General features: G+C 42.7%; 1 protein-coding gene across 2 annotated transcripts in view; it reads left to right on the top strand.

Moving 5' to 3' along the window:
- LOC310765495 (uncharacterized protein) overlaps positions 1-23,182 on the top strand; it is a 69,319-nt gene that overhangs the window by 31,498 nt on the left and 14,639 nt on the right. Inside the window, exons 3-4 of one of the 2 annotated variants that reach the window (XM_083620525.1) lie at positions 2,775-2,903; positions 3,701-3,780. In XM_083620525.1, the coding sequence (XP_083476651.1) occupies positions 2,775-2,903; positions 3,701-3,741 (170 nt within the window). In that variant the 3' untranslated portion in view covers positions 3,742-3,780. Of the gene's footprint in view, positions 1-2,360; positions 2,436-2,774; positions 2,904-3,700; positions 3,781-23,182 lie in introns of those variants that run through there. The other variant, XR_014549606.1, reaches the window with a different exon arrangement.

The following is a 23,182-nucleotide window of genomic DNA, read 5'->3' as shown; positions in this document are numbered from 1 at the left end:
CATGGAACATAGTAACACAAACATTCTGTCTCCGTCACTTCCCACTCTGTGGAGTCAAAACATACACCATCATGTGATAGACAAAAATCCCATGACTGCAATCATGGAGCAAGAATTCTAACAGTATTCACACCTGACCAAAGACATTGTGGGTGGTCATATACCAAGATCACGAGAATCATTCACCTGGGGCATGCGAAGGGGGGAAAGGCAGGGATAACCTAAGCAAGGAGAGGTTTTTCAATGTGTATCAAGTAAGTACACCCAGCCTTCTGGATAGCAGGATCTGGACTGAAAGGAATATGCTGAGGATGAGCACAAATGGCTCCATGTTGTTGGGGGGGGGGAACCATACATTTTTGCACAATAGCCTATATATCAATGTTTCACAAGGCCTTTCTGGTGGCGGCGTTTTCAAAAAGCCTCACCAAAAGCACAAAGCTCTGTTTGCCCATTGTGATACATGATAACTAGGCACTGGTAGTGGTAACATATGCTCTTGAACTCCTGTATCCCTTCCTGTGGGGGAAGAAGAAAACATTTTAAAAGATGTGCCTGCAGAGGTATAGAAATACCTGTGTGCTTGGTCCAGATTGGGGGAAAAGGAGTGGAGGGTGGTTGAGTAGTGATTGATGGGAGAGGCAGAAAACACAGGACAGGAACATTCCATCAAGAACTGTGCAGTGATGTGGATGTGGAATTACTGGAGTACCTCTGAAAAATCTAAAGCTAATAAACAGAGTTTGTGGATGACTGAGTATGAATCGTGCGCAGAGAAAAACCAGAGATGAATGATCCATTTGCAACGTAAAACTGTTGAGGTGCCCTTAGTCTAGCTACATGTCTGGTGTACTCTTATCAAGTTGACAATTTTCATTTTAAAATGCTGGGTTCTCAGTGCAACCTGTTGACCTTTTCACTTATTTAATATGTGTTGAGTGTAAATTTGCTTCTCCCTACAATCCAGGCAACCCTTTACTAGTCCAACTTTCTATCTGATAATATCCCGCCCCCCCCGCTCCAATCCACACAACCTTGACTAGTTTTTATATTACTCAGGCAACCCTTTATTATAATGTATATGTTCTAGAATACAAAGCATTTGCGCTTTCTATCATTCCCATATTTCTAATGTGCTCCTTCACAAAGATACTTAGCCATATTAAAAAACAAGGCTGCGTGCTTAGCAAACCTGCATCCTTCAGATCAAGGGTATTATTACTGCAGCCTGACTGCATCACATTCCTATTTTCTCCGCAGTGCTATTACTGACGGGTGTTTCTTCAGAGCCTGCTAAAATTACTTTCTTTTAATGTGTGATAGTGAGAAAACTTTTGACATTTTATATCTAGTATGACCTGGTATCTCAAAGAATAGATTTACGGAATAGTTTCCCGACCCCACCATTCCTCCCACCCCCTCCAAACGTCCTATGGTCATCTATAGATAAAGATTTCCCTCTAAAAAATTCTCCGTCCCTGGAGATTTCAGTGTGCCTAACTATCCAGTTTCCAAAGCGCAATCAAAGTATTGGAAATTCTTTACTGTTCATGGTTTGTTTTTAACTTCCAACCCGGGCTCATGCCCAGTTTTGTGTTTTAGTTATCCTAGGTAATTCAAATCTACCCTCTCATTCATTACAAATATACAAAACTCCTTCTGACAATAGTAAAGGTAAAGGGACCCCTGACCATTAGGTCCAGTCGTGACCGACTCTGGGGTTGCGGCACTCATCTCGCTTTATTGGCCGAGGGAGCCGGCGTACAGCTTCCGGGTCATGTGGCCAGCATGACTAAGCTGCTTCTGGTGAACCAGAGCAGTGCACGGAAACGCTGTTTACCTTCCTGCCGGAGCGGTACCTATTTATCTACTTGCACTTTGACGTGCTTTCAAACTGCTAGGTTGGCAGGAGCAGGGACCGAGCAACGGGAGCTCACCCCGTCGCGGGGATTCGAACTGCCGACCTTCTGATCAGCAAGTCCTAGGCTCTGTGGTTTAACCCACAGCGCCACCCGCATCCCTCCTTCTGACAATAAGTTACACTTAAAAAAATTGCACAGGAATTGTGTGGCCTCTGTCCTGCTTCATTATTTTGTATTGTTGTTGCCTCTCAGTTTTGTTGTCATCTTAAGAATATTGTGTTTTTTGTTACATCGCATTTTTATAACAAACAATGCACTGGAAGTCTTTAAATGAAATGTTCTAGAATGTGTTTAAATCATAATTTAAAATTTTAATTTAGTGAGAGCTATAAAAATTAGCATGAAGAAGAACAATGTGCACTGTTGACCAAAACTGCTATGGTAACAGTGACATGCCTGGCATTGTGACACGTCCCCCTGTTGGGTTACTTACCAGGGAACTTTGGCAAGTGCAAGTATTTGTGGGAAGTGTAAGACGAGAGAGAGGAAGATGAGAGAAGGAAAGCAAGAAAAGTGTGTTTCATTAGTTAGGGAGACATTTTATTGGTAGGGGTTATAGGATTCAGTTCTATAATTAACCATCAAGAACCCTCCAGTCATGGCTGGATTATCCCCAAATGATTGTGCTCTGGGACAGTTTAAATGCTTTAGACTTGCCTTTTTACTTTGTGGCTATAATTACAGCAAGGCCATCTCCATGTTTTGGAGGGTCTTTTGGCAAGATTTTCTTGTTGAGACCTACTCCTGCCCACAAGATGTTTATGACAACAAATTCATCTTTATTTTGGAAGTGTCAGGGGGCCCTAAATTCAGTTTTTTTAACTTTTCCCCATTCTATCTTTGGTTGAAAAGGCTTCACAGTCACTTCAGGATATGCTGCAGGCGATACAAAGCCTATCCCTTGGCTTCCAAGAAGGAACCAGAAATCAAAGCAATCTCTCCGACACCTGGTGACCAGAGAATGGACACAACTTCTTGACTGTGAGTCCTGCTTCCTGTTTTTTAGGCCTTTCCCATCTGGCCTGGGAGGGTGGAAATTGTTCAGTTTGGTTGTGTACTTTTTGTTGTTTAATTTATTGTTCACGACTACTTCTGTTATGTTTCTAATTAAGTATTTTTCATGTTATCTGAGGCCTTGAGCATGGTTTCAATTATGGAAAGGTGGCATACATAAAGCATGTTATTTGTATGATGTATGTAACTTCATCAGATAATTCAGCTGAGCAAATGTCCTCTGCTGAGGGAGAATTATTGTGAGGCCAGTGAGAATCTCACTACTTGCATAAGAAGGAGGCAGTTCTCTGATTCAAGAAAATTTTGGAGGGAAGGAACACTGAGTGATGTTGGATTGAAATTAAGGGGTTATTAGCTGTAATGATACAAAAGATTATGAAAAAATAGTTCTTTTTTGTACATAAGTAAAAGTATAAGTTACAATAATTTGAGAAGATGGATGGAAAATAAGGTTTATAGCTGTAATGCTATGAGATAAGGATTTGCTGGATAAATAACTTGAACTGGAATACAAGAAGGGGAGGTATGAGGAGGTCAAGGAAATATGTTATTGGAAAATATGACATGAAATTTATGTGTTTTTAATATTTTTTCTTTTTAATCTTTTTTTCTTTTTTCTCTTTTTCTTTTTGATTTGTATAAAATGGAAAATCTCAATAAATATCTTTTTTTAAAAAAAAAGAAGAAAATTTTGGAGGGGTGCCTGTGTAAGAAGTAAGATGACAATTATTTTTCTTTTCTTCTTAATTTTCTTGTTGTTTCAGTAACAATCTCTATGGAGATAACACACTTGCCGAAGCAATAGGAAAGTGTTGTGACAACTTAAAGCCACAACACCTTGGATGTTAGAGCAGGGGTCAGCAAACTTTTTCAGCAGGGGGCCGGTCCACTGTCCCTCAGACCTTGTGGGGGTATTTTGAAAACAATAAAAAAAGAACGAATTCCTATGCCCCACAAATAAGCCAGAGATGCATTTTAAATAAAAGGGCACGTTCTACTCATGTAAAAACATGCTGATTCCTGGACCATTCACAGGCTGGATTTAGAAGGTGATTGGGCCGGATCTGGCCCCCGGGCCTTAGTTTGCCTACCCATGTGTTAGAGCATCTTCATAGGGTTGCCAGTTCGGGTCAGAATCCATCCATCTCACCATTCATGATTGAGAATTAAACAAAAACGCCCATAAACTCTTGGCCACATCAAAAGTTAAGCTGAATCCTGCACCCTCAGAAATTCTAAATAAATTCTAGAGCTCCTTGTGAATGAGGCAGAAAAACAGAATGTTCCTTTATGAGGGGAAATGTTGGAAAACTGGCAGACAGGAATCAGTACAACACTACTTCCAGGCTCCAGCTTTAATTGTGCTTACCTTGTGCTTGCCTGATAATAGTATTTTATCTTCTTTCTTTTTTAAAAAAAAATGTATCTTATCATTTCCATTACTACATCAAAGACAATAGTGTTAGGTAAGATGTAGCAGCAAAACATAAACAGAAATTATCACTGCCATCAGAAAGAAATGTGTACTGCTATAAAACTTAGGAGTGGAAATGTCACTTTCGGTATATTGTGGAGAAATAACTGCTGTCTTCTTCAATTCTAAAAATGGGAGGCTCAGAGGAATATATCTTTTTGCTTGTTGGGACAAAAGAAGAGGTTATGAAAACTATCAGATGCAAGGAAATGAGCCCCACTTCTGTGGCATCATCGCAAAAGTACACTTGATCTACATTCAGCAGCAAAGGGTGTACTGGGCATAACTGTCAAGCGTCCCTTATTTGGCGGGGCAGTCCCTTATCCCAGCGCTGTGTCCCACTGCTGTCCCTTATTGATGATGTCTCTTAAATAAGCTACTGAAGGTAATGGGCCCTTTCTTTGTCCAGCTGTCCTTTGTCAACAACAAATTGTTGCTGTTTTTTTGTGTTGAATATATGCTATATGGTAATTTATGGACCTAATAGGTATATAAAGCCATTTGCACACAACAAAATATGTATTTTATCAAAGTAATTGTTGATCCCTTATTTTGGCTGCTGATCCCTTATTTTCGAGGCTGCTGGTCCCTTATTTTCAAATCTGTAAGCTGACAGCTATGGTACTGGGAAGCCCTGGGACCCACATGCATGTCAGAGACAACAGGAAATGGGAACACACAGAGAAAGCTGGTCCAGCTTAAGAGAAATGTTACACATTCAAGGTCATTGACTGACTCGAGAGAGCATTCACTGATGAAGGAAGATCGAAGGACAGCTTGAGGGGGGAAACTGGTTTGGTTCAACTGCATGGTGACACATCTCTGGGAACAGCCGTGGGAAAACAAGTCCTCTGCATCAAAGAGGCAAAATAAAGTAGGTGAAGTGACTGTGAGCGGACGGCTGGGATTTTATACCAACTCAGCAGAACGAGGATGAAAGATTAATGATTTAAAAGCAAGGACAGGGGGAAGGAATGTGACGAGGAAGGTCTTCTGTATCTGTAGAAGAGAAGATGCTCAGCGAGGGGAGTGACAGTTAATAATTGAAGAGATTAGGAGTTTCATAATGCAATGAGGAAAGTTCCTCGAGGAGCCTAAAGCCCAAGGGCCTGCAACAGAAAAGCACAAACACCTTATGGTAATTCTCATGCATTCTTTTGGGTAGCATACTGGCCATGATCCAAAGGTTTCCAGTACTTGTTAAGTATAGTGTTTTACTTTACTGAAACTGGGAATGCTGAAATGCATTACTGTGTGTTTAATTCTGGAATGTTCCCCGGTAACTCTCATGCGATTGGTTAGCTTTGGTCACATGACAAGTATCTGATTACATTCTCCATTTTGTTTTGTGTGCGAGTGACTTGGCCGTAATGGCTGCATCTCCATGAACAGTGATGAAGAGACGGTGTTAGTTAAGTCACTCTCTAAATTCAATAGAGGAGAGGAGTGCTAATGTTGCTGTGTGAATGTGTGTGGCAGAAAGAAGCACAAAAGTCGATGATCTCCCAAAGAAGCAGTAAGGAGAAGGAAACCTCTCTGAAAGAATTGCATGGCCCAGCTGGGTATTTCACAGAAGGCTGAGTGCAAGTACTGAGAGAAAAACACAGTTTGTTTGAATGTTTAAGGAAGAAGCTGTAATCTTCAACTAAGCCCATGCTTGGATGAGCATGTGAATGTAAAGACTTTGCATATATTCTTCTTTATTTATATGTTCTGCAAGCAAAAGCTTTCTGAATATCTTAACAAGTGTTTGGACATTCTTTTAATTTCAAGAAAAGAGTCAGCATTGCACATGATTTGGCTTCCCAGCTACGATTTAGCTACTCTACCAACATTGCTCGCCTGGAGTTTTTCAACATCTGTGAGAACAGAGTTTTTCCTCAATTTAATTGAGTAGCCGTTACACATTCGGGATTCTCTGTGTCCAGGTAAACCTTTGCGTGTGTGAAAGGACAGCAGAATCAGAGCTTTTGAAGCTTTCAGAAGGTTCTGACTGTTTAGCATCTCCTGGCTTTCCCAGTGATTATTTCTTTTTCACATTTTCGGATTTCTCACGTAAGAAATTCCAACAGCCCTTATGGTGTTAGTTTCTTTGGAAGAGGACCATCAGGGCACTGTATTGCCTTTGCAAAAATCTGCTTATTTACAAATGATTATCACAGTATGTCCAGTATTATAAATCATTTAAATAAAAGAATGGATAATACACTCTGTAAGCCAACTCCAAATCACAACAGCCACTTGTAGTTCCAAGCAATCTATTTCAAACCTACATGATATACAAAAGTGGCTTACCAGGTTGGGCAGAGCTGCTGCACTAGCTTTCTGGCAGGTGGAACTGTAATTTACCAGGAGAGTAAAGTGGTGGGGAGGGACGCGGGTGGCGCTGTGGGTTAAACCACAGAGCCTAGGACTTGCCGACCAGAAAGTCGGCAGTTTGAATCCCCACGACGGGGTGAGCTCCCGTTGCTCGGTCCCTGCTCCTGCCAACCTAGCAGTTCGAAAGCACGTCAAAGTGCAAGTAGATAAATAGGTACCACTCCGGCGGGAAGGTAAACGGCATTTCCATGTGCTGTTCTGGTTTGCCAGAAGCGGCTTAGTCATGCTGGCCACATGACCCAGAAGCTGTACGCCGGCTCCCTCGGTCAATAAAGCGAGATGAGCGCCGCAACCCCAGAGTCAGTCACAACTGGACCTAATGGTCAGGGGTCCCTTTACCTTTAAAGTGGTGGGGAAGTTGGTGTGGTGTAAACACACCAGACACCTGATCTGGCATTCCTGATAATGCATTTGCACCTTGCCAACCTTCCCACCCCCTCACCCCTTTCCCCCTTCCTAAGTAAGCAACAGTGACCGAATTGCTGGAAAACTAGCATAGGAGCTCTGCCACACTTGGTGAGCTGCTTCTAATGTATTACAAGGGGAAATCTGTAGAATAGTGGAAACATCTTCCAAGGTATTGTCATGTTCACACTTGTAAGAATCTGTAACTTTGCATTGATGAAAATTAAGGGGACGAACTCACTGAAATTAAGCACTTTTCAGTCCCATTGATTCCAATGGGAGAATTAAGCACATGTTTAAATCTTTTCTGCTGAAATCAATGCAACTTAAAAGTGCTTAACCTTGGCTGAATCATGTCCTAATACATTTGCCAGAAACTGCTATGCGATGTTCCATTTAAATGTGCAATAAATCTCTCTCCCCCGCCCCTTAGCGTCCCAGTAAAATGAACTGCAATGAAAAAACCACAAATAAATTATGCATGTAATTACATTTTTATCTGGTCATCATAATTTAGCAAATAAGACTTGAAAATATCATCACGGGAAGAAAACACAAGTCAAAGTTCAAAACTCATTATCATTTTTCCAGCCCTCAATTAAAATTAGCATTTGCTTTCCACATGCAGAACCCCTATATATATATCCTGTTTGTCGATTTTTCCTTCTAGAAACACATATCTTTGTTGATGCTTGAGTGGCTGGGTTTATTTGTGGGGGGAGGCCAAAGTAAGGAAGAGAATACTTATCTTTATTTAAAAGTTGTTGTATTTTTCTACTTTAGGGCTTTCAGAAGCCTCCAATGTCAATATACCTTTCTGCTGATAAAATGGGATTTTGTTTACTAGACGTTTTTACAGCCAAGTAATAAAAACCCGAATATCAGGAGAGGCAGGCGCACATGCATTTAAACAGTGATATGTTCAAATGTTTGGCACTGGCATTGAGAAGCATGTTTTATTGTGACACGGCAAAATGCCAGCCGTTACGACAGGTAGACTGTGTCAGGAAAGAGGAGTTGCATATTAGAAGGGAAAATGGGAAACTGTCCAATTTGGGGCCAGACTATCAGTGGCGCGCCAGAATCGCAAGGAGGAGTTTGTTTTAGGGTTGTTGGTTTTTTTGCATCATTTGCTGCAGGATCTTTTAAAACTAGATTTGCCAGAGATTGAACCATCTGACATTGAGGCATCCCTTGGAAAGATGCTATGTACTAATAACCACTGTGAAATTTCTTGCCAGGGATAGTGAAGCGTCCGAAGGGTAGAGGCTAAGTTCTGCCCTCCTTTTACTAGTGCCCGTCAGTATAATTCCATACAGGGCAAATTTTATACATGCCTATTCAAGTTGCCCCCACTTTGAGTTTAATGAAACTCCCAATGACTCCTGCTTATTTGAACTGAGCTTTAATGGATAATGGGTAACACATTCTGACACCTGTGTTGTAATATATATCATAGTGTATTTGATGGGCAAAGTTTTCTCTCTGGTAAGGCGAAAGTCAGTTTAACTGCCATGCAGAGCTTTAACTGGTGGAGGTGAGTTAGAATTCTCAGTATGCAAAAGGAAGATACAAGGTATGCATATTTTGATTGGTGGGTGCAGTTTTAGAATATTCAGTTAGACAGTGTGATTGGCTGGGGCTGGAGTAGTCGGAATAAAAGTATACATGTGGCTGGGTGCTTGCCAGCAGTAAGTCAGTTTGAATTCTGAATTGCGGTTAATGGGTCTTGTAATGGTTATAGGGGTTGCTCGTGCGTAAGTTGCCGCCACTCCTGGCTAGGTTGCCTGGGTAAACCTTTTCTGTCTGGACAGCCCTTCACTTCGTGGCTGTTTCAGTCGCTAGCAGAATCCGTCAGTGGGTGTTTCTTGAACTTCTTCCAGCAAAGAAGTTCTTTGACGCCAAGTCTCCGCCTACTCTCCCTGCACAGAAGTCTTCTGCGCAGGGTGGGTGTGGGCAGCGGAGGACCCATGCTCTCCCCGCTGGTCTCCGGTGAGGAGTCCTGGAGCCCCCTCGCCGATTCCCCCATCTGCCCCCCTTCACCCCCTGTGTTACGCTGATTTCCTTCCCCAGCAGATGGGCTGCCTCTCTCCCTGCTGGGCCCCTCTCCAGCTCTGACATCGCTCTGGAGCCTTGCCTCCGCCTCTGGCTCCGATGGCAGTTCCCTGACAGGTCTTTTGGTTTTGGGTCATGTGGGAATAGCAAGGCAGATCACATGCCTAAGGAAAGCTTTGGGACTTAGTGACATTGTCTTTGTGTTGCTACTGTCCATTTTCAAACTGAAACTTAGACTTTTCAGAGTTTTGAATGGGACACTGGGCTCTTCAGAATGGTTTGGGAGCAATGACCGAGGTGTTTATGGGGTGGAGAAAGCAGTTGATCATGTTCTATGGGGTCTATTCAACCTGACACTTTTCCACGCCAAGACAAAAAATGTGTGAGATGTGGTTTGCCGATGATGTAGTATTGACAGTGTACTCCAAGGAAACTCTACAGAGACTCATCAACCATTTTGCCCAAGTCTGCATGGAGTTTGGCCTTAGCATCAGCCAGATGAAGACTAACATCCTGGTCCATTATGTTGCCGAGGAGCTCTATGGGGAGCTGGCTTCAGGCACCAGAGTCGTTGGCAGACCAACTCTGCATTACAAAGCTGTGGGAATCTCTTGCAGATGACTGCAGTGCTTGACGACAATCAGTCAGGCTGTGTATCCACAGCAGTGATCAGAGGACGAATGACCACTGGGAGGAGGGCAGAAAGAGGAAACACCATGGTACACCTGCAGCAGCACAACCGTACACCTTCATCTGCCCATCTGCAACAAAACATGTCTCTGCCATACCCAGTCTCTACAACCACAGCAGACACTGTCACTCTCCAAAGGTTTAACTTCACCCTTGAAGGTGCATTCTTCCATTGCCTCCCAAGACAGACGGATGACAACCATAGCCTCATCCTGGCAAGTCTTTCTTGGACACATAACAGCATAATTTAACATTGGAAGCTGTGTTTGCTTCAAATATCTTTAACAATGCCTAACATCATGCAGTGGCTCTCAATTATTGCAGGCATGTCCTTTAAGAATAAATGCATCAGGCAGAAAAAACAACTGCCTTTTCAATGGGGGAAACAAATTATATTGGCATCTAACGCTGAGACCAAATTATAGCTAAGGAGTAAGAAGAAGAATTTTCCCAGTGGTGAAAAGCCACAATCGTAGATAGGTACCCACTGAAAATATGGGCGGCGAAAGAGAAGATTCAGACATATTATAGTTGCTGTGGAAACCTCTGGCTTTCAGAGTGGAAGAATATGCCCAACAAGAGTAGGGAGGGACAAAAAGGTAAATTTTGGGTTCTCTCGCTTGCTTCCCCAGTCTTTCATTCAGTTGGCCTCATTTCCATATCAGCTTCTGGGGATGAGGATTAAAAGCCCACATGAATATTTGCATGCATCTCTGCGACATTTCTCCTAATATATACAATTAGTATGCCTTTGTAGCCTATAATTTTTTTTTGCCGAACTAATGTCCATAATACAGTGCCTTTTTGTATGTTGTTTTCACCAGTATATACCCTTTCTCCTAATACATGCCTTTTAAAATGTGAAATGCATAGGAGTACAAATGGCAAATGATGGCTGGATTTTTATTCATGGGTTAATTGAGGAAGTACACTTTAGGTGGGTTTGCATTAAAATACAACCCAAATGAATTCCTCCCCGTCTTTAAAGGAGTGTCGGGCTGCTGGGCACACCACATCATCAAATCATGATGGCGGTCTTCTCCAAAGAGCTGAGGCTGTGTATATCGGGGTTGTGAATTTGTGGCCTTCCAGCTGCTGTTGGACTCTTCCATCCACCCAAGCCAGCATGTCTAGTGGGTAGGGACGCTGGGAATTGTAGTTCATCAACATCTGGAAGGCCACATGTTCTTGGTGTAAATAATAATAATAATAATAATATAAAAAAATTTATTTATACCCCGCCCTCCCCAGCCAAGGCCGGGCTCACAGCGGCTAACAAGCAATAATAAAAACAAGTTGAATGATTACAACTTAAAACAAAATTAAAATACAACATTAAAATATTGAAACATTAAAATATTAAAATGCCTCATTAAAATGCCTCATCGCAGGAGGAGAAGGAAAAGAAAAAAGAAAGAGAGGGAGGGAATCAAATTGGCTCCAAGCCAAAGGCCAGACAGAACAACTCTGTCTTACAGGCCCTACGGAAAGAAATCAGATCCTGCAGGGCCCTGGTCTCCAGGCCGGAGCCAGAGTTGAAAAGGCCCGATGATCTATGTGTTCATCTGTCAATGGACAAAACTTACGTTTACACAGTTGAGTTGCGATTTCTAACTGAGCACAAAAATCAGTTTGATGAGAATAAAGAAAATGTTTCATAGCAAAGGACACAAAAGACCCACAACTGTTTGAATGGCTCAGTTTTTTAAGCTGCCATATAGGCAATGGCACCTCCCATTTTGTGGAGGAAATCAATATGACGCCTCTAAGTAACATCTGCAAGGAGAAAAAGAGTTCAGGCACCTTACAGGGTTGCCATTGTTTCTAGTTGCTGTAGCAGTTAATGAGTAAATCATCCCATTGTCATGAAGTTTGCAAGAAGTAGAAGGGATATGTCAAAGATAAAAGGGAAATAGTAGTATGTGTGGCATGTTTACTATCTAGATTTCTCATAAGAGAAAGAGAGGCACCCTGTTGCTATGACTTCTTTGTATCCCGTCAAGCTAGACGTACGGCACATTATTTTCACACCACCAGTTCTTTCTTGTCCAAAATGCACTGCAGCCCTTCCCCCCGGCATTCAGAATGGAAAACCACACTGGACTTCTAATTAGATTGCCACTCGTTTCTGCAAGCACTAACTCGAAACCAGAAGTGTTTGTCAAATGACTGCCACACAACTCTGAAAGTATTTGCTAGAGATTGGAATGGTGTCTTTCTTCCAGAAATCAAAAACTCGGCACAATATGACAGTGTGGGCCTTCTATCCCATTTTCATGTTCTAACCTGCATGTTTGAGGCCACTAGAAGTGCTTCAATTTAGTGGACTCTGAGGTCCAGCTCCAAAGGCCTTCTGGTGGTTCCCTCACTGCGAGAAGTGAGGTTACAGGGAACCAGGCAGAGGGACTTCTCAGTAGTGGCACCCACCCTGTGGAACACCCTCCCATCAGATGTCAAGGAAATAAACAGCTATCTGACTTTTAGAAGACATCTGAAGGCAACTCTGTATAGGGAGGCTTTTAGCGTTTGGTGTTATATTGTGTTTTAATATTCTGTTGGGAGCTGCCCAGAGTGGCTGGGGTGGCTTATTATTATTATTATTATTATTATTATTATTATTATTATTATGGCTTCCATAGGCATCAGGATAGCCACTGTGAGAACAGGACGCTAAACTGGATCGGCCTTTGTCTTGATCCACCAGGGCTCTTATCTCCTTATGTTCAATGTGTCCATACTGTAAACAGGAACTTGAAAGAGCTGCTCATCATCTGATTTCTCCCCATTACCTGAAGGTCACTGGCACTAATAGGAAGAATCACAAATGGCCATGAGGACTGGTGGCAGTGTGGCTTCAATGGCTGTTGGTTCCCTCTCTCTGGTGCTCAGCTTCCTCCTCCTCCTGCCACTGCCACTGACCAGTGACTGCTTCCTCTGTCTTTCCCTTACACAGCAGGAGGCAGAGGAGCCATTGGCTGCTGAAACTGTGTCAAATGACAACACTTTGGAGGTCCCAAGTCACAAGGTGGTTAGATTGGTCTCAACTAGGGCCAGGGCCTTTTCAGTACTGGCCCCGACTTGGTGGAACGCTCTGTCACAAGAGACTAGGGCCCTGCGGGACTTGACATCTTTCTGCAGGGCCTGCAAGACAGAGCTGTTCTGCCTGGCCTTTGGTTTGGACTCAGTCTGACCCTTATGTTTCTCTCCCCTTATGGTTTTGCTCTATGGGCTACTATTAAAGTGAGGTTGCATTTTAAATTTAACCCGTATTTTAAATTGTTCCCCCCCCCCATTATGTTTTTATGGTGTTAGCCACCAGGCAGGGTATAAATACCCTGTTCCTTACGATGTCCCTATTTTCATTGTAGAAATGTTGGAGGGTATGGTGTTCTCCAACCCCCGAGCCGTCAGAAGGCAATCCTGTATAGGTAAGTTTTTTAAAATGTTTAATGTTTTGTTATGGTTTTATATATGTTGGAAGCTGCCCAGAGTGACTGGGGCATCCCAGTAAAATGTGTAGGGTATAGATACTGTAGTAAAAATATCATTATAGAATGGGACGTCCCTATTTTCATTGGAGAAATGTTGGAGGGTATGTTGCATATCCCTGAACCATAAAGTCTGCAATCCTAGCTACATATAAACACAGAGTTTGAAATTTGGATTGACACTCCCACTTCACAGCATCCTCATGTAAATCATGCTTGTGCAGTTCACATAGCTCCTGTATACTAACTACAGCACAGAGGAATTCTCAGTTGGTAGAGCATGAAACTCTTAATCTCAGGCTAATGAGTTTGAGCCCTATGTTGGGTAAAAGATTCCTGCATTGCAGAGGAATGGACTAGATAACCCTCCTCGTGGTTCCTTCCAACTATGATTCTATGATTAATTCTATGATTAGAATGGTACAAAAGTGTATGCCACAAATATTTACTAGTCTCATGCCCACCAGGGGGCATTGCTTACTGGGATCAATATATATATATATATATATATATATATATATATATATATATATATAAAATGTCCAGCATGGATTAATATAGGAGTGTGTCAAGTTTCATATTTTAAGCTCAAAGTACATTATTTTTGGCTTAACCTTCTCCTTTTGTTTTGTTAATTGCATGATTCAGATTTGAACCCCAAGAATACATGAGGCTATTTCTCAAAGGTTGATTCCTGGCAATGCTTCTGAAATTGGGCACATAGCTCAATATCAGACCTTATTATGCTGCATATGTATAGAAGATACATTGGTGGAAGGACTTAATTAATTGACTTGCTAACATGCCCTTCTAAAAATAAATAAATACTTCAGAGTCCAATTTTAATTCTCATTAAGAAATACCATTATGACAAACAAGAAAAATCGATCATTTGTGGTAGCAGAGCAACAATTGCAGTTTTTGGTTTCGACAAAAGATGCCCTTTTTCTGTGCACCTTTGATCTGTTTTTTAAAATCCCCATTCAGTCCAAAGAGATTTAAGCAGTCTGACTGTGGGCAGGACAGCAGTGCAAATCGCTAAGAATATTTTGGCATTCATCTATACCTGAAGATTTGAAGAAGTCGGAGAATATATGATTTAATTGAAAACCAAGTTTCTCTGAATGATGCAGACAATAGGATTAGATAAAGGTGAAATCTGAGCTTTCTCCACCTCAAGTCTTAGCGTTGTAGGTTTTATGCTGCAAAGCGTTTTAAGATTGACAAAAATAAAAAGCCAGCTTACCTTAAGTAGGTTCTCTCCTGCATTACGTGCTTTCCTTGATAGATATATATTGCACATCTTCCCCTCCTATTGCAGTGCTCATTTTTGACATCTTCTTTGGATATAAGGACACTACAGCCAAAAGCAAACTTTAATCCCTACAAAAGAAACTTATGGTGATGTCAAAATGCAGTTGTGTATTGGTACTGTATTTAGTAGATGGAGACGGTGTAAATAAGATAAGGAAGACAGAAGAGAGGGCAAAATGGACAACTGAATAAGGCCAAGGATAAGAGGCAAGTTTCTGAAGTTTAGCCCAGTTGAGTCTTGATCAGTCAGGCCGGGCCTCTTGAAAAAGTACTAAGGATTGTGGCAAAATTGTTTTGTCTTATGGGTGCACCACATCCTGGCCACATTTGGGGGGGGGGGTGACAATAAGCACTACTTTTCACTTCCTGATACTGGGGATAATAGCTGATACTGGGGATGCACAGGAAACTGAGGTAGTGCTACAGAAACCTGCTAAAGGGCAGAAATTACAAGAAGAAAGCAGCTGCAGATTTCAGTTGTCTCTAAACTAATGCACACAGTATGGGAAACAAGCAAGATGAATTGGAGCTCTTAATACAGGGTGGCAAATATGACCTAATAGGCATTACTGAAAATTGGGGGGATGAGACTCCTGACTAGAATGTAGGAACTGAGGGATATAAACCTCTGTAAAAGGAATAGTCCAAACAGGAAGGAGGGAGAAGTAGCATAATATGTGGGGAGATCCATGACTTGGAGCATGGAGGGCAGATTGAGAGTTTATGGATAAAAACTGTAGGAGAGGGAAAGAACAGTGACCTTACTGTGGGTGTATGCTATAGACTTTCAAGCCAGACTGTTGTTCAAAGTCTTTATAAACAACAAGGAAGAAGGAATTGAGGGGATGCTCATCAAATCTGCAGATGACATCAGACTGGTAGGGTAGCTAATGCTGCAGAGGACAGAATGTAACAGGATGGAGAACTGACCCCGAACCAACAAAATGAATTTAAATAGGGACAATTCGGCTTGAGCAGGAATGACCAGCTGCACAAATATAAAACAGAGGACACCTGGCTTGCCAGTAGTACATATGAAAAGGAAACATGAGTCAACAATGTGATGCAGCAGCAGAAACAGCTAATGCTATTCAAGGCTGCATCAACAGAAGTACAGGGTCCAGATCAAGGGAAGTCATAGTACTACTCTATTCTGCCTTGGTTAGACCACATCTGGAGTACTGTGTCCAGTTCTGGCATCACAGTTTATGAAGGATTTTGATAAGCTGGAACATGTGTAGAGGAGGGTGATCAAGATGATCAAGGATCTGGAAACCCAGCCTTATGAGGAACTGTTGAGGGACTTGGGTATGTTTAGCCTGGAAAAAAGAAGACTGGGAGGAGAAATGATAGCCATACTCAGATATCTAAAGAGCTCTCACTTGGAAGATGGAGCAAGCTTGTTTTCTCCTGCTCCGGAGGGTAGGACCCGAACCAACGGATTCAAGTTACAAGGAGAAGAGATTCCAACTAAATATCAGGAAGAGCTTTTTGACAGTAAGAGCTGTTTGACAGTGGAATGGACTCCCTCAGGAAGTTGTGGACTCTCCTTACTTGGAGATTTTTAAGCAAAGGTTGGATGGCCATCTCTCATGAATGCCTTGGTTGAGATTCCCACATTAGAGGGGGTTAGACTAGATGACCCGTGGGGTCCCTTCCAACTCTATGATACTTTCCCCTACACCAATGGGAGCTTTTTAAAAGTAACCGTTGTAGCCACATGCAAAGCTATATTTGTGAAAGACCAACATTTGTGAGAGGCAACACCCTTTCTATTGTATTAGTGAAATACTCACTTTGTTGTTGTTTAGTTGTTTAGTCGTGTCCGACTCTTCGTGACCCCATGGACCAGAGCACGCCAGGCACTTCTCTCTTCCACTGCCTCCCGCAGTTTGGTCAAACACATGCTGGTAGCTTCGAGAACACTGTCCAACCATCTCGTCCTCTGCCGTCCCCTTCTCCTTGTGCCCTCCATCTTTCCCAACATCAGGGTCTTTTCCAGGGAGTCTTCTCTTCTCATGAGGAGGCCAAAGTATTGGAGCCTCAGCTTCAGGATATGTCCTTCCAGTGAGCACTCAGGGCTGATTTCCTTCAGAATGGATAGGTTTGATCTTCTTACAGTCCATGGAACTCTCAAGAGTCTCCTCCAGCACCATAATTCAAAAGCACCTATTCTTCGGCGATCAGCCTTCTTTATGGTCCAGCTCTCACTTCCATACATCACTACTGGGAAGACCAACTAGATGGATGTAAATATTGTTGAAGTCTAGCACACTCCTTCCTTAAAAACTAACGGCCCTAAGGGTAAGGTGTGTCCAAGGACAAAACTAACTTAGCCATAACAATCATGATGTTGATACTGAAAGAAAGCCGCCCAAATGAAGTCTGGTTTGCTTTAGACATTTCCCAGAGACCTTAAAAATATGCTGTTTGATTTTGAACTAAAAAGTGGTAATTTGCTGAGTTGTACATTGAGCCCTACTGATATAGATGTTTCCATAAATATTGGGATTTCTCAAACACATTTTCATTTATTTTAATACTGGTCTGATTACTAGACATTTGAACTATTGCTGTAGTTCGAGGAGCAGGTTGATGGCTTTTGACATAGACTGACTGAAATCACGTTCTTAAAAGCAATGCCCAAAACACAGGTTGTTTGACCTGCTGCAGCAGTCTATAGACCAAGATTAGGAATGTTGCAGATGCAGATACAATTACTGTACATAAGGGCAGAATACAACCACAATATAACAGGCGGCAGCCGTCAGAAACCCATTTTTTATTTTTTTATTTTAAAAATCTGCAAGGACAATCCATAGCACAATAAATTCAGATGTCATTTACCCAAGACAGTAAAGACAGCTGCTTTCTGATCTTCTCTGTCATGTCAGGAATCTTTGACACTGCCAATGACACGCCAGGAGTTTTATCTGCTAATGCAGGCATGAGGAACATGTCCCAGCTTGAGGGCAACATTCCTTTCTGGGGAACCTTCTGAGGGCCACATGCCAATAGTGGGTGGACCAGAGTCCAATGTAGGCAGAAGTAGCTAAATGTTACTTACGTTCCATAGGCTAGTTTCCACCCACCCACCCACCCACCCCCCCCCACACACGCCTCAGTATTCTCTACTGAGGCGAGCAAAAGTTCTTATCGGAGTTCAAGGAAACATTCCAATCAAGCAAAAACATTTTGGGTGTGAAGCAGGGCTGATGAAGAGACTGGGGAGACTACCAAGGGCCATACAGAGACATATAGGAGGCCATATTCATACCTTGCAACTGTCCTAGAAAAACCGGGACATCCTGGTTTCCCCCTGTGAGATCACAGCAGCCATTTTGGATACCGTGCTCTCACACAGTTTCAAGACGTGTACTCACCCTGTAAGAAGAGCTGAGGGGGGGGCATGATCTCTCACACTACCCAATAGTGTGCGTTTTTGGGTGCTGTGCCCCCCAAAAGTGCTTTTTCGGGGTTACAATCTCACACACGGGTCACATGACTCATGCAGGAGTGTGGTCCTGGAAAATGGCAGTCCAGGTTTCACCTGGAGGGTGTGCATATTCAGTCCTGAGGTTCCCCACTCTTGAGCTAATGGATGTATGTGGTAAAGAAGCCAAAAGGGGAGCAGTTAGTTAGCTGTAAATCCCAGAAAAAGAAAAATTGCAGAAGGATATGACCCCCACTTTCCACTATTGTTGTGCTGAAACGGGCCCTTCAGTTTCTCATGTTTTCCCTTTGTGAAATGCGATTCCATTGTTTAGGGTTGGGGAGGATTCCACTCTGCTCTGTATTTTGGAGCAAACGATCACATCCCTCCCCATCCCCGAACCATGCACAGATTAGAATGCAAATCTGCAGGGTGAAATGTATAATCAATAACTGACGCACATTAACAGTGCTTATGAGGTGGTCAGAGGGCTAGCTCTTTCTTCCTTTAAAGATGTTAAGCTCCTTAGAGGAGCTCCATGGCCACCCAGTAATAAATAAATAAAAATAAATCTCTTTCAAGATACACCAGAAAGTGATTGTATGCTGTAGTGTACAGTCCCATGTTGTTGTTGTTTAGTCGTGTCCGACTCTTTGTTACCCCATGGACCAGAGCATGCCAGGCACTCCTGTCTTCCACTGCCTCCCGCAGTTTGGTCAAACTCATGTTCGTAGCTTCGAGAACGCTGTCCAACCATCTCGTCCTCTGCCGTCCCCTTCTCCTTGTGCCCTCAGTCTTTCCCAACATCAGGGTCTTTTCCAGGGAGTCTTCTCTTCTCATGAGGTGGTCAAAGTATTGGAGCCTCAGCTTCAGGATCTGTCCTTCCAGTGAGCACTCGGGGCTGATTTCCTTAAGAATGGATAGGTTTGATCTTCTTGCAGTCCATGGGACTCTCAAGAGTCTCCTCCAGCACCATAATTCAAAAGCATCAATTCTTTGGCAACCAGCCTTCTTTATGGTCCAGCTCTCTTCTTTATGGTCCCATACCCTCCAAAATTTCTCTAATGTTAATAGGGGAGTCCTATTCCACCACCACCACTACCATCGTCATTATACCCCACTCAACTGGGTTGCCCCAGCGACTCTACGCAGCTTCCAACATATATAAAAACATAAGAAAACATGCCACATTTTTTAAAAACTTCCCTGTACAGGGCTGACTTCAGATGTCTTCTAAAAGTTGTATAGCTACTTATTTCCTTGGCTCGGGGGGGGGGGGGGTTGCATGACTCCATACCCTCCGACATTTCTCTGATGAAAATAGGGATGTCCTAAGGAAAAGCGGGACTTCCAGGATCAAATCAGAAACCAGGATGGCTTCTGTAAATTTGAAACTGTCCCTTGAAAATAGGGACACTTGGCGGGTCTGCAGTCTGTTCCTAGGAATTTTACAGATAACAAGATGGTTGTTCCCATTTACTTATGCTTGCAGCCATATTTTCCCCCATACAATGTGTCTGGTAGTCTTAGTGGAGATATGGAGATATAGCCTTTTATGCTAAGAGAGCCTTTTCCTTCCTGTCTTTCGGTATTCTTCATGTTAAATGTTTCCAACTGGCAACACACACACACCCTCCCTGGTGTGAGTGTTTGGACATAAGTAATCTGAACCCCCGAATAGGGCAAGTCCCTGTTTGAATAAATTATGCAATTGAACACAGGTTGGAGGAGAAGAGAGGGGGGGAAGTCGCCTGCCGCAGGCTTTCGTACAAGAACACAGCAGACCTAACAGCTCAAATCAGAGTGAATACATAAAAATGTCAATACCTTTGCAGGGAGATTTTGACAACACTGCTCTTGGGAGGAGTGTGCAGCCTTCAAGGCCCACTCGGATTCTGCTGCTGCTGAATAAGTCTTCCCCACCACCTTCCAAGCTGGGCCACCTTCTTGATGAGGTGAAGAGCTCCGGAACAGGCCGACCCCAGTTCTTTATTTCATTATTATTTACTTACCTAAAACATTTATATCCCACCTTTCCAAAAAGTTCAAGGCAGCTAACCATGAGAAAGGAATACAGTACAGTTGTTGCTGCTGCTGTTTTCTGTTTGTTTGTTTTTAAAAAGCCATTCAAAGCAATCAATATACAGTGGTACCTCCGCTTATGGAAACTTTGGGATACATAAGCTGCAAATACCAGAAGTATTTTTCTGGGTTTTTGCCGCACGTGCATGTGCAGAAGTGGTCTCTTCAGTTGCAAAAATCTCAGGATCTGGCCGGACCTCTGGAACAGATCCCTTCCACAACCGGAGGTACGACTGTATAGTTAAACACTAAAGGCTGCAGTCATGAGGTAAAGTAAGGTGGAGGTGGTTTAATCGTCAGATTCAAAGCCCTCGTTAGCTTGAGCAATGTTGTGGAACTCTCCACTTTGACATTTGTTGTGTAGTGGAAAACAATAACCAGGCAACAGGTAGCAAAGCATGAAAAGGATTTATTCTTGTAAAGACTGATGTCTCATTCACCTCATGGTGCAGACAAGAGCCAGGTTAAGCAGATACTTTTATAGTTCTCTACAAGCAGCCTGATAGCTGCATCACTTATTGTAGCAGCCCCCATTTCACCCCATGGCAAGTGTCCCCACCCCCCAATTGTAGTACTTATAAGTAACCTTCCCTATGCATTTGAGGGACTTTCCATTACTCCTCTCTGCTAACACTTAGTTTTCCCTAACTTCTTTTGTTCTTCTAACTTGTCATTAGCAGAATCTACTTAATGCCTAGCTCACCCGCAAGCTTGATCCTTTACCTTGTGGTTAAGCAAGTGTCCTGTTGTCGCCTGGAACAAGGTGTTCAGAGATAAAACTGCTAGCAGCTTACAAGCAAACATTACTGCATTTCCTTGAAATAGGTCCTAGATTTAGCCTAAGGTGCTTTCTTAAAGTGAGAAAATAAACTATTTTTTCTGCTTTAGCTTATTTCTTCTTATGCCTCCACTTCCCAACACAATTCCAGCACAGCAGGCAGGGCAGAAGTGAGGGCTGGGAAACCATCTTGCGTTCTTCCATTTCCTTGCTGTTGTTGTTTTGTTGTTACCACTTCTACTGCCACCACCGCATAACATATGGGCACCTTCTCCCCCGACCCCAGCACCTGCTAAAGATGGTTTTCTTTCAGCAAGCCTTCTAAATGGAGATATTTATCCCAGTTGACATCTGCATCAGATTTGAACTGGTTTTATGTGTGCACTTTTGTGTATGTGCGTATATATGTGTTTGTGTGTGTATTGTTTTTTATATACAAGTGTGTGTGTAAATTTTAAACATATGCTCATGTTGTTGTTTAGTTGTGTCCAACTCTTCGTGACCCCATGGACCAGAGCACGCCAGGCACTCCTGTCTTCCACTGCCTCCCGCAGTTTGGTCAAACTCATGTTGGTAGCTTCGAGAACACTGTCCAACCATCTCGTCCTCTGTCGTCCCCTTCTCCTTGTGCCCTCCATCTTTCCCAACATCAGGGTCTTTTCCAAGGAGTCTTCTCTTCTCATGAGGTGGCCAAAGTATTGGAGCCTCAGCTTCAGGATCTGTCCTTCCAGTGAGCACTCAGGGCTGATTTCCTTCAGAATGGATAGGTTTGATCTTCTTGCAGTCCATGGGACTCTCAAGAGTCTCCTCCAGCAGCATAATTCAATAGCATCAATTCTTCAGCGATCAGCCTTCTTTATGGTCCAGCTCTCACTTCCATACATCACTACGGGAAAAACCATAGCTTTAACTATATGGACCTTTGTTGGCAAGGTGATGTCTCTGCTTTTTAAGATGCTGTCTAGGTTTGTCATTGCTTTTCTCCCAAGAAGCAGGCATCTTTTAATTTTGTGACTGCTGTCCCCATCTGCAGTGATCATGGAACCCAAGAAAGTAAAATCTCTCACTGCCTCCATTTCCCCCCTTCTATTTGCCAGGAGGTGGTGGGACCAGTGGCTATCTTAGTTTTTTTAATGTTGAGCTTCAGACCATATTTTGCGCTCTCCTCTTTCACCCTCATTAAAAGGTTCTTTAATTCCTCCTCACTTTCTGCCATCAAGGTTGTGTCATCTGCATGTCTGAGGTTGTTGATATGCTTCTATTATATTGCAAAATGCTTCAGGAGGCCTCATGGAAAGTGATTCATAAACAACAACACTTTTTACCTCCTAATGGAAACCATGGGAAGAAAATGGAAGAAAAAGGCTTAGACATGCTAAGAAGCATATCCAAATTTCTTCCTGGTTTAGATCTTGCCCATTTTGTGGTCCACCTTGGCACATTTCCCAATTGTACCCAGCACACACCTGTTATTTGCCTTACAAATGCTAGATTTGCAACATTAGTTGGGCAAGGAGTACAGAAGCTTCAGTGAAGAACCTTACATCACATCTCTTCTCCAGTGTAGGAGTTCTGTCTCCAAATTTGAAGAGGAGTGTTTTTCCCTGTCCTAGGATTCCCTCTTAGCAGACCACAGAAGTGTACTATAAATCACCATTACTTAAAAGAAGAAACCAGGCAATTTTCCAGTCACTGATAGTGATAATCTGAGGAGTCCCTCCTGGTTTTTTTTCTGCCAAGAAAGGCTTCTAAAGCACTAAACATGTTAATACAAGACCAAATCAACAACTAGGCTTTGCTTAGCTGTGGGATTTAATTCAGGCAGAAAAGTAAACCAGCAGGCCCCAAGTCTATTAATATATTTCTGGCCTAACAACAGCCCAGCTTGTTCCATCTGCCACCAAGATCTAAAAATTAATGTCTTTTAATTAAAGAGGGGACTGGAGGTCAGTAAGTATTTCCTCCCATTGAAGAAGTTGCCAGTCCCCATGTGAGTTATTTAGACAAAGCATTGGGAGGGAGTCTAAGCTCATTCACATAAGAACAGACCTTGACTAAATTACGCCGGCACAGAATGAGGGATAGGTTTGGGAGATAAAGAGGCTAGCAAAAGTGGAATGCAATCATCTTCACTCAAACCCAATGAAC

This window comes from Podarcis filfolensis, assembly GCF_964270895.1.
Source record: "Podarcis filfolensis genome assembly, chromosome: 6".
Lineage (NCBI taxonomy): Eukaryota > Metazoa > Chordata > Lepidosauria > Squamata > Lacertidae > Podarcis > Podarcis filfolensis.
The sequence above is the reverse complement of the archived record's forward strand: the minus strand, read 5'-3'. Positions and strand labels throughout refer to the sequence as shown.